The following is an 11,457-nucleotide window of genomic DNA, read 5'->3' on the forward strand; positions in this document are numbered from 1 at the left end:
TGTAGTTGCACAGCTTTGCCCTAATTTCCTGAGGTCTCATAACTCATTATGGCTGTGAATCAGTGTAGGTTTCTGGTCCCTCCTCTATCGCCCTTTCAAAGTCATCGGTGGTGAGTCTGACAGTTGCTGTCTGTGGACTCAGTGGCTCTAGACAGAGATCTGTGAACATCAGCTGAGTGCTGTGCAGGCATTAACCTTGGTCCAAAACAGCAGCTTATAGTGCAGAGACTCATGGACATAATAGTCACATAGTCTCTCTAAAGCCATTTTGTTTATCCTAGTGGCTTACCGTGGAGAAAAAGCTACATCAGCCAAATAAGTTCCATATTTAAAGTCATACAATAGACTATAAACTTTGCAGTTGTGTGCTTCAAATTTTCTTCCACTTTCACACAACTATACATGTAAGAATAATAATAATTTGTTGGTTTGTGAGGTTTTTTTTTATGATAGTAGAAAAGCCAATGGAAAAGTCTTATTGGGGTTTTTTGTTCACTGCAGTGCTCTGTGTAGTTTTTCCTGTATCTGGGAGTGATAAAGCACAAAGGATGGTTTCCATTAACACAAACAGTTGCTCACGGTGCTTGTTAATGATATATTTATCTCTCATGTAGTTTGCTATCTTCTATTTTGAATACTTTGTAAATTGCATCTGTACACCAGACATAATTGTTCACTTCTCCACCTAATAAATGGTACTGTACTGTAATTCACACACATGCATACATACTTTACACACTGCTTTCCCCTGAAGGGGACCGTGAGTCGATGTGAGGGGATCTCCACATCAATTATTTAGCTAATCTACCGAGTAACAAGAGATAACAAGCAACACACTGTCATTCAACCTGTTACAGCAACCCAAAAAACACACTCAGTGATGCTGATTTAGCCTCAAGTCAATACTCCTACAGGTACTCTTGAAAAATAGGATGCTAAAACCCAAACTGACCCTCCTGTTCATTTGCAGTATATGATATAATTGTTATCCTTTTAGTTCTACAGCATTTCTAATTTAATTAATGTTAATTTCACAAATACAGTCTACAATCAAAAGTAATATCTGTTGACACTAGTTAAGGCACTGTGAATGAATGTGAACAAAAAGTGAAATTTGATTAACAGTGACAGATATTAATAAACACAGTGTTATCTTATGTTAGTTCATTAAACCTTTCGTAAAGTGCTTCTGCTCATTGCTTGACTTCACCATATATATATTATCCATATCAATTTGTTTTATACATCAGTTCAAAGCACAAGTATACTAAAAAAGGCAAAAATCAAAAAGCATCTTAAAGACTGTTGTGTGTGGAACTGCTATCACAATCTGCCGTTGCCAGCTCAAAAGAGGCAGTCCAATTGTGCAATACTGCAGTTCTATAAAAAAGTATGAAATAGCTTACATTTTAAAAATAATGCTTCCAGTTATTTCCAAAAAAAAAAAAAAAAAAAAAAATCCAAACAAGGCCACAAGCTGTATGTCGCAACAGTGGTGTTTCCTTCCAGAATGATTCAGTGTTTTTAAACGAATCTGTTGAGTGAACTATTCAATGACTCATTCATGAAGACCATTGCTGAAATCAGAACCAAACAGTACACTACTTATTATTTTTAGCTTCTATTTCTTTGAAAAACGAGCAGTATGCTGGGGTGTGGTTCCGATTTCAGCAACTTATTTAGTTTCTGAATGAAGCCGAATAAGCTGAATAAATGATTCAGATACTCATTAATAATAATAATAATAATAATAATAATAATAATAATAATAATTTAAAAAAAAATTGTTGCAACCTACTGGCATGATAATGTTAAGCTCCTCGACCATGCTGCTCTGCTATGATTTTTTTTTTTTTTTTATTAAATGTTTTACATGTACTATATGTATTATTTTTATAAATACATTTTAAACATGTATTTGAATATAGGAAGTATGTAAAACTTTTCAATAAATTATAAACAGAAATCTCAGGTTTAAACTTCAAAAAGAAACCAAATTAAAGGTAAAAATGCATGTAAAAATAGGCAAATGTTACTTTTATTTCACATTTGATTCTATAGATCCTTTCTTGTACATTTGCATGCAATAAATGTTTATATGTGCCAAACGTAATGGTTCCATAATGAAGCCACTAGATCACATTGAATTTAATGTAAGAAGTCAAAGTGCCTACCTCAATTATAAGTTAAACAGAATGGTCATAATACATTTTAATGATCCACTTTTCCATTTTATTTATACAATTTTTATTGCACAATGTATCATGATTGTCCCAGCATTAGAGCCATGATAAAATCCTGTATGTTTTATCATTCATGTTAAATTAGAATCACAACCTAGTTGTAAAATAGATATTACTTTGAATCAAAAGCATAAAAACGTATATGAAGAAAAATTAATACATTTAATACATTTAAATATCACTCCCCCTAAGTAAATCATGTTTTATGGAACAGAAATAAACGCTCTCTGCAATGTAGGTTTGCGAATCAGCCTCTAGATGTCAGTGTTGCATACCAGTGTATTCTGAATCAGAATGAGCTTTCTATTACACTGATCCAGTGAACACTTTACTGCTCTGCAAGGCACAATCAAATCCCACACCTGCTCCTACTTCATTATTCAGATTGGTGATAATTTATGATAAAATTACTATCTGGCACTTCATGTGATTACAGGTAGGGGAGGTAAACTAGGCCTATTTCTAGAGTGTATAGATATATTAGTTACTGTACAGTAAGTCTGCTTAAAATTATCTGTGCACATTGATACAGAAGATCATGAAGTGTTAATGCTGATGACTCTAAATCTTTTGTTTTAATAAAATGTGCTATCTATCTATCTATCTATCTATCTATCTATCTATCTATCTATCTATCTATCTATCTATCTATATATATATATATATATATATATATATATATATATATATGTATATAGTATCTGATTGTAACATTTCTATACAGAAAGTGTTAAACTCCTAAAGGATTATAAAACTTCCTTTATATAATAACTCATGCTACTTAAGCACACAATGTCTAATCTTGCAGATTAAGGGCACATATATTCTGAGTGTGATGGAAAAAGAAAACTTTAGTGATGCTTTAATATATTCAGATGATAAGAGAGTTGCATCAGTGACTGCGTTTGATGTGTGACGGATCTATTTGCACGCCTGTCTTTAGATTCTGCCATATCTTTGATCTTACAATAGTCAGTTATGAATTATATAATCTTCAGCTGTGGACGGTGAGAATGACAGATACGAAGGCATTAGAACTTGCTACGAAACATACAGTTTATGATCAGTATCTTAGGATCGATGATATTGATACATCCTTTGGAGGCAATTAAAGTGCAGCTGACTATGCGAAATCTACACTTTTAAAGGAATAGTTCACCCAGAAACAAAAACTCTGTCATCATTTACACACCATACACTTTTTTTACAAACCTGTATGCATTTCATTCTTCTGTTGAACACAAAAGAAGATTTTCTGAAGAATGTTGGTAACTGAACAGTTGATGGTAGCCATTGACTTTCATAGTATTTTTTGATTCTATGGATACCTTAAAAGGTTTTGGTTACCAAACATTCTTCAAAATACCTTCTTGTGTGGTCAGCAGAAGAAAGAAACTCATACAGGTTTGGAACAATTTGAGGGTCCATAAATGACGACAATTTTCATTTTTAGGTGAACTATCCCTTTAAAAATAAAGGATATTGGTATCTATGGTTCCATGAAGAACCTTTAACATCCATAGAACCATTCTTAAAAATTCAAAAAGGTTCCTTAGATTATTAATATATTCTTCACACTAAGAAAAGTATGGTTCTTCTAAGAACGGTTCACAGAAAGGTTCTCTACGGAAAAAAAAAAAAACAAACAAAAGGAAAAAACTTTTGAAACCTTTATTTTTAAGAGTGAAGGTTCTTCAGATCTTTAAAATGTTCTCCACACTAAGAAAAAAGTGATTCTTTAAAGATCTGTTCACTGAAAGATTCTTCAGGGAACCAAAAATGGTTCTTCTTTTGCATAATTCTGAAAACCACTTTTTTAGAGTATATGTAAAATTAATTATTATTATTATTATTATTATTATTAAAAGATTTTATGACTAGACCACACATGAGGTTTTGAGATGGAGGGAATGAATTACATGTCAAATTCCCAAGGAACAAAGCAAATAATGACACCAAGATCAATCCTAATCAATGACCTTCACGGCAGCTCAACATTCACTCGGACCGCAGCGGTTGAGGAGCCGCTCTCGCTGACATGACACCTGAGTAAGCAAAGACACTGTGAATATGTGGCATAAACAAGCCTGGAGGGAGCTTCTAAACATGGAAGCATGTCCGTTCTCCTTTTGGCCCCCGGCGTTCATAAACAAACGCCTTCTGTTCGCTCTTCCCAGTGAGTTTATTTGTGATGCGGGCTCTCTCCCCTCCGCCGCTCACGCCTGGCCCCGCTCCGACGGCAGGCGGCCATCCTGGCAGCTGCTTACCGCTCCAGCTCCCGACGGGAAAAACAGAAATTGGCTTCACTGCAAACAAAGCCTGGTGGAAAAAGCCCAAGAGACCGACGCGAAGTGCTCGTGGCAATTAATCCGTGGTTTTCCAAGAGTGTGAAGTGGATGAATAAAATCAGGGCTTAAAGCGGCAGAAATGTATATAAGGTGGCAATTCTTAAATTTTAAAGAATTACAGGATTTGGAGGTTGAGTTTTGTGCTTCTTAAATCCAAAGAACCAGTGTAGTATACCATTAAGTTACCAGTTAAGATACTCCTTATTAAAGAGATTGTTACACCAAAAATGAAAATTTGCTTAATATTTACTCACCCTCAGGCCATCCAAGATTAGGATTTGGAGAAATGTAGCATTGCATCACTTGCTCACCAATGGATGCTCTACAGTGAATGGGTGCCGTCAGAGTGAGAGTCCAAACAGCTGATAAAAACATCACAATAATCCACAAGTTATCCACACCCCTCCAGTCCACCAGTTAACATCTCGTGAAGTGAAAAGTTGTGTGTTTGTAAGAAACAAATCCATCATTATGGTCTATATTGCTATCTCCAGTGTAAAAGTCATCTGGTTTGAATCAGGAGAGAAATCTGCACATTTCAAGCACTGTTTACAAGTGAAAACAGTCCAAAACCATTCTAAACAAACGTGGGTGGATTTGGATCTGAGAGGACAACAAGAGAGAGACTTTATCACTGAAGAAAGCAATAATATGGATTATGGACTTGAATTTTGGCTAGAAGAGATGCTTTAAAAATTAAAATGTCTTAATGATGGATTTATTTCTTACGAATAAACAGAGTTTGTTTTTTGTTTTTTTTTGCTCTAGAAGATGTTAACTGATGGACTGGAGTGGTGTGGATTACTTGTGGATTACTGTGATGTTTTTATCAGCTGTTTGGACTCTTATTCTGACGGCACCCAATCACTGCCAAGCATCCACTGGTGAGCCAGAGATATAATGATATAATAGATATAATATATATTTTTTTTTTTTACATGTCCACACAGTATTTGCAATATTTTGTTTTATTTTTAAATATTTTAGTAGTTATTTAAACTGATTTTGGAACAAAATTGAGAGTAATACACATATTGATACTTTTTTAGTCTGGCTACAACTCACTTTTTGAGTAAAAAATAGGATTTAGAAATGAATTAACTGTGAAACTGATGTGTACATATCTATGTGTGCACTCTGCAGATTTCCAAACATCGATTTCTAATTTTAGACATATCACCAAGAACTTCCAAAAGCAGATCTCCACCACCAGAACATGACAGATTCAGGACAAAGTATATTCATCGCCACTACAGATTATATAGTCTTAAATAGGCGTGAATATTATAGACAGAATATTAGCCTCATTCCTGTTCCAACTCTAATAACTACACACCTCTGGATGACAAAAGATAGCACAGAGAAAACATTATAGCTGAGAATACATCCAGACAAGTACTGTAGATGATTTTCATCGCTTTAGTTAAAAAGAGGCATGTTCAAATAAACGTCTCTATCAGTACCGCACTTTCTCCTCACTGAATTCTCCCCTGACAGATTCTTCTTTTCTGTTGTGTTCATGCACACTTTACACATCCAGTCGCCAACTAGAGCAATTATAAGATCATTTTCCTCCAAAACTGCAGTCACATTTTTATTTTTTTTGGCTCCTCTTGCAGTCTTGTAATTTCATTGACGCTCAAGCACACTGATAATCTGGTGCATTTTGATGATCTTGTCACACAAAAAGGTGAAAAGTTTCAGTCTTGTACTGTGCACCTGCATTAACATTTATTTTACAAGGAGTATGTAAAAGTATGGAGATGTAATGCTGATTATGAACTGCAGGTTGGCAATCTTAAGCCTTTAAAATAAAGACTTTCACAAGTAATACTGCAAAGTCTGCCTGGCAAGCCCTTGGTTCCACCCACTGATTAAGCAACAGAAAAATGCAATGACTGAAAAGGAGAAAGACACACTGAGAAACAGAGCCAACACTTCTAGAGGCAGCTAGTCCTAACAAACCAATGTGTGCATTGATGCATACTGTATGTAAAGGACCTGAAGTCATTAATGACTGAGGTACAGTATGCTACCAGACCTTTGGCTTCAAATGAAGCCTCAAAGTCACCAGTGGATCAAAACATCTTTAATAATGCTAAAGCAAACACACCTTTTGAGTCATTCACCAAGTGCACACCAAACAAGCACAGTGTGTGGACCTTTTGAAAATGATGAAGCAAAATAAATTACAGTCAATTTTCCAGCCTCAACATTCAGAAACAAGTGTCTGCTCATTATACATTATAGGCAGCATTGCAAATGTCCAATACTATTCCTTCATCTACTCTTCTGGATTTTAATATTCAACATGCTCAGCTCAGCAGACTCACACTCTTCTATGTGGAAATGTGTTCTTAAGGGTTCAAAAAAATAATGGTTACATTTTCAACTGGTGACCAGTGTTTCCAAAGCGTGGGTTTGAGAAATATGTAACTTGCAAAGTAAAACTGTCGCCTACCTAATATTGGCACACACTATCTGCTTATATGTGCCAGTTTGCTTTCTCTGCATGACAGATGTGAAAACTTAAAGGACTAGTTCACCTAAATGTAATATTTACTGAAAATCAACTCACTCTAAGGCCATCCAAGATGTAGATAAGATTGTTTCTTCAAATGAACAGATTTGTAAAAATTTAGCATTGCATCACATGCGCACCAATGGATCCTCTGCAGTGAATGGGTGCCGTCAGAATGAGAGTCCGAACAGCTGATAAAAACATCACAATAATCCACAAGTAATCCACACCACTCCAGTCCACCAGTTAACATCTTGAAAAGCCGAAAGCTGCATGTTTGAAAGAAACAAATCCATCATTAAGGCATTTTAAGTTTAACCTATAATACATAATATAGCTTCTTCCAGAGTAAAAGTCTAGCTCCTGTTGTCCTCTCACATCAAAATCCAGCCGCATATTTGTTTAAAACTGTTTTGGACAGTTTTAACCAAAACAAGACTATTTTATTGTTCTTTTTTTTTTTTTTTTTTTTTACTGCAGAAAACAATATCACGGATAGAGTACTTGAATTTTAGCCAAAAGCAATGTTTTGAAGTTAAAACCTCTTAATGATGGATTTGTTTATGAAAAACATGCAGCTTTTTACTCCACAAGTTAATTGATGGACTGGAGTGGTGTGGATTATTGTGATGTTTTTATCAGCTGTTTGGACTCTCATTCTGACGGCACCCATTCACTGAGTAATCCATAGACATTCATGTTAACAATCCAAAAAATTTGCCACCATGTCAGGTTTGAAGTCATTGAGGACATTCAAAAATGCAGGATAGAGCCTGAGAGGTGAAATGTGATCAAAAAGTTTTGTGGGAATGGTTTATGTTTCAGTTTGCTCCTAGCATGACATTATCATGTGGTTTCAGACGACTAAAACATATAGGCTAGTGCATCAGCTGCATGAAGCAGACAGATGGCAGATGGTGTCTCTATCAACTGGAAAAGAGCTGTTTGAAGTTTCTTCAAAAATTCCTTCTGTGTTCCACAGAAAAACACAAAAGTGCATCACCAAACACAATTTTCAGTTTAAAGCTTGTTTCTGCAAACACCAAAGATGTCTAAATCAACTAATTCAATCTTCAAACTGCAATATCTAATGATGTAACAAGAAATATATCTAAAATGGTCATTTTATCTAAATGCTAAAATATCCGTAATTATAAAGATAACAAGATAATTTAATGGCATCCGAAAATATGTCACATTCATTTTTATATCCCTCATTCTCATTAACCTTTGCCTAATGCCTGTATTAATTGTGTCTCTTCTCACAAGGTGAATCAGTACCAGCTGTAAGAATTTCAACCCTGAAAGACAAGTTGAAACCGCATTACCCTTGAAAGCACTCAGAGAAAGCACAACACTTCTCTAATGGCAATAAACCTGTCTGAATGTGGGATTTGGAAGTGTGAATGTTTAGGAGAGCAAACGCATTAATGCCAATGCAGATTCAGGGTTTAAAGACGTCTACATCATCGCCCTTGCAAAGAAAATGCTAATTATTCATAGTGTCTATGTTGAGACTAACACCCTGTGTAACAAATTGTTGTGAAGTAGACAGAGATAATGGAAGCAAGTGTGTTGTGTGCTGAATAAAGTTTTGTTTCCTTCAATTTAAACAAGCTTGAGGTACTTTGTCATTTAATACAGAACATCATGGACTCTTTAACAGCACATAAAATCCGCCCAACAAACCATTAGTACAATTCTTATTATTACACAGAAAACATCACATGCATTTCTGCAATTATTCTGTCATTATTTAATGCAGAGAAGTCAGTGATCTGTGAAAGCATATTATCCTTTACACTAGCCTGCTCAAGATACTGGGAGATTAACACATTTCCATAGTTCTCAATGCACTTGAGGTACATCACCAGCAACATCATATAACTCATTTCATTGCTGTTTTTGTAATAATTGCTGTGTGCGCGCACAATAAAGTCACATCAGGATACTCTACAACAGGAGTCAACTATATAATGAAGACAGATTGAAACGGAAAGGCTGTGCAATGGTATTTTTCATTAACAATGTCAGGGCAGGTTGTCATTTGATTCAATTTAACTTTTAACGTTTTAATGTTTTGTAAATGATCAGTGTTGGGTAGTAACTGATTACATGTTATCTGGATTACATAATCAGATTATACTTGTAATTAATTGTTATTACATTTTAAAATACTCGTAAAGAGACTAGTTACTTTTTTCTGATTACATATTATTCACACAATAACAATAAATTATTCATAATTCTTTCTATAATTCCTCTTTTTCATCTTTTAAATTTTAACCCGGTTTATACATTCAGAACGTCTTCCAGTTTTGTTAACATTCACACAAAACATTTTTACTTTGATTGTTGTTATTTTAAAAGGATTTATTTTAATTTTACATTTTATTTAATTTTCGTTAAGTTCACAAAACTTCAAGAACCCCAGCTTGGGAAACCTGGATGTAATTTTTAATGCACTTCATGGCGTTCATAACAACAAATAGAAAATACTTTCTTTCTTTTTGTATTTTTATATCAATATAGTACAAAATTATCCTATTTAAATGAATGTGATAAATGATTTAGGTCAAAAGTAAATAAAAGTAATCAAAAAATAGTCTGATTATATTAATAAAAATGTATAATGGAATGGATTTTTGACATAAGTACTATTTATATTAGTAGCCTATAAGCATTCAGTGCTAGATTTACAACGAATTTTGATGGCAAAGCCCAGAATGTGCTATAAATATTGAGAGCTGTTAGTTTGGTAGAAGATTTTTCTACATGTGTGATGGTCAAGGATTGTGTCCGCAGGCAGTGAGTTTCATCCCACCTGCTTGGCTGCTTCTAGTCACGCATTTTATAAAAAGACGCAGAAACACAAGATACAAGTCCACAGTGAACAAACCTTGGTGTTTAAAAACACGACACCGCGTGTCAGTCCATCTAGTTATTCTACAACTACTTCACAGCTTAAACTGCTGTATATAGATTTTCATAAGATGCAGATACCATGACAATAATTAAATAATTAAAATCTACCGGGCCAAAGTAACAGGTAGCTTACATTGTCCAACTGGGACAACTATAACACCACATCGTTGTGCAGCTGAAATAAAAGCCCTTTCATTCAAAGAACGGCAAAAGTACAATCATGACCGTCGGCTTGTCAAACTTGCACGCGAGACGTGTGCATGCTGCATGCATGAGGAACAATCATGCACCTTCAGTCCTACCACTCGATGAACTGGACGTGTCCACTCGGGCTGAGATGAAGTCGAGTTTCTTCTCCATTGTAATACTAGTCTTTGTTCGCAGCTTTCTCTCCGTGTGTCGCGCACTTCTGAGGGCGGACTGAGACTGTTGCGCTTCAGCTGATGATGCAGTCACCGCTCACACGCGCTCTAGCTGCAGTGTTGTTTTCATATGGGACGTCAACTTTGTGGAAGTGATAGTTTAGAATGGAAAGATTTATTGTTAAATGTTTCTTTTTTTTATTGTTTCTTTTTATCCTAAATATATTACATATTATACATACATGCAAAATGAATTTACATGCATATTTACAATATCTTATATAATATTTCAATTATTTTTATTTATATTTGATAATATAAAATATTTAATAGGTTTAATTTTTAAATAAACAATATAAAATATTTAATATTAAATTCAACATTATATTAAATATTTTATATTTTATAAAATATAAATAAAAATAATTTCAATAATATATTTTAAATATACATATAAATACAATATACCAATACAGTATATAATAATATAATTGATATCATATCATTTAATATAATAATATCAAATATTGTATGTTCCAAAATATAAATACAATTTTACATTTAAATATTATATAATAAATTATAATATAATATAACTATAGGCTATTGCAAATTTAGAAATGTTGGTCTGTATTTAATTACAGTTGCACCTAAATTTAAACTTTTAAGCAACTCTTTTATGCATCTAATATATGATTGTAATATAATTTATATTATTTGATATATTTAATATACTATATTGCAATCTAATATATTAGTTAAATGCATTTGTGCCCAAAAGTATTTGAACTCTTAAGAAACTCTTAAAAATATACTGTATTACTCTCTTTGCATTAAAATCTTCCCAGTCTTTTCTGGGAAAATCCAACAAATGGGATTTGACCGAATATATTGATGACTCATTTTGCACAACGCAGATTTTTGTCTTACACCTGTGGTGTTTCTGCAAGGACACCTGCGTGAACTTGAGAGGAACTGATTTCACACATTCAGTAAAAATCACATTTGGAGTAGTTCATTAAAAAGTGATTTCAAAAGTATAAAGTTGAGAAAATGTC

At 33.9% G+C, this 11,457-nt stretch overlaps 1 protein-coding gene across 5 annotated transcripts in view; it reads right to left on the reverse strand.

Annotated features, from left to right (window-relative positions):
• Nucleotides 1–10,494, reverse strand: part of kcnip4a (potassium voltage-gated channel interacting protein 4a) — a 150,537-nt gene extending 140,043 nt beyond the window's left edge. Inside the window, exon 1 of one of the 5 annotated variants that reach the window (XM_042728692.1) lies at nt 10,328–10,494. In XM_042728692.1, coding sequence (XP_042584626.1) covers nt 10,328–10,397 — 70 coding nt within the window. In that variant the 5' untranslated portion in view covers nt 10,398–10,494. The remainder of the gene's footprint in view (nt 1–10,327) is intronic. The other 4 variants (XM_042728693.1, XM_042728698.1, XM_042728700.1 and 1 more) reach the window with 4 other exon arrangements.
• Nucleotides 10,495–11,457: the final 963 nt, after the last annotated feature.

Source organism: Cyprinus carpio, chromosome B7 (genome assembly GCF_018340385.1).
Source record: "Cyprinus carpio isolate SPL01 chromosome B7, ASM1834038v1, whole genome shotgun sequence".
NCBI classification, from domain to species: Eukaryota; Metazoa; Chordata; class Actinopteri; order Cypriniformes; family Cyprinidae; genus Cyprinus; species Cyprinus carpio.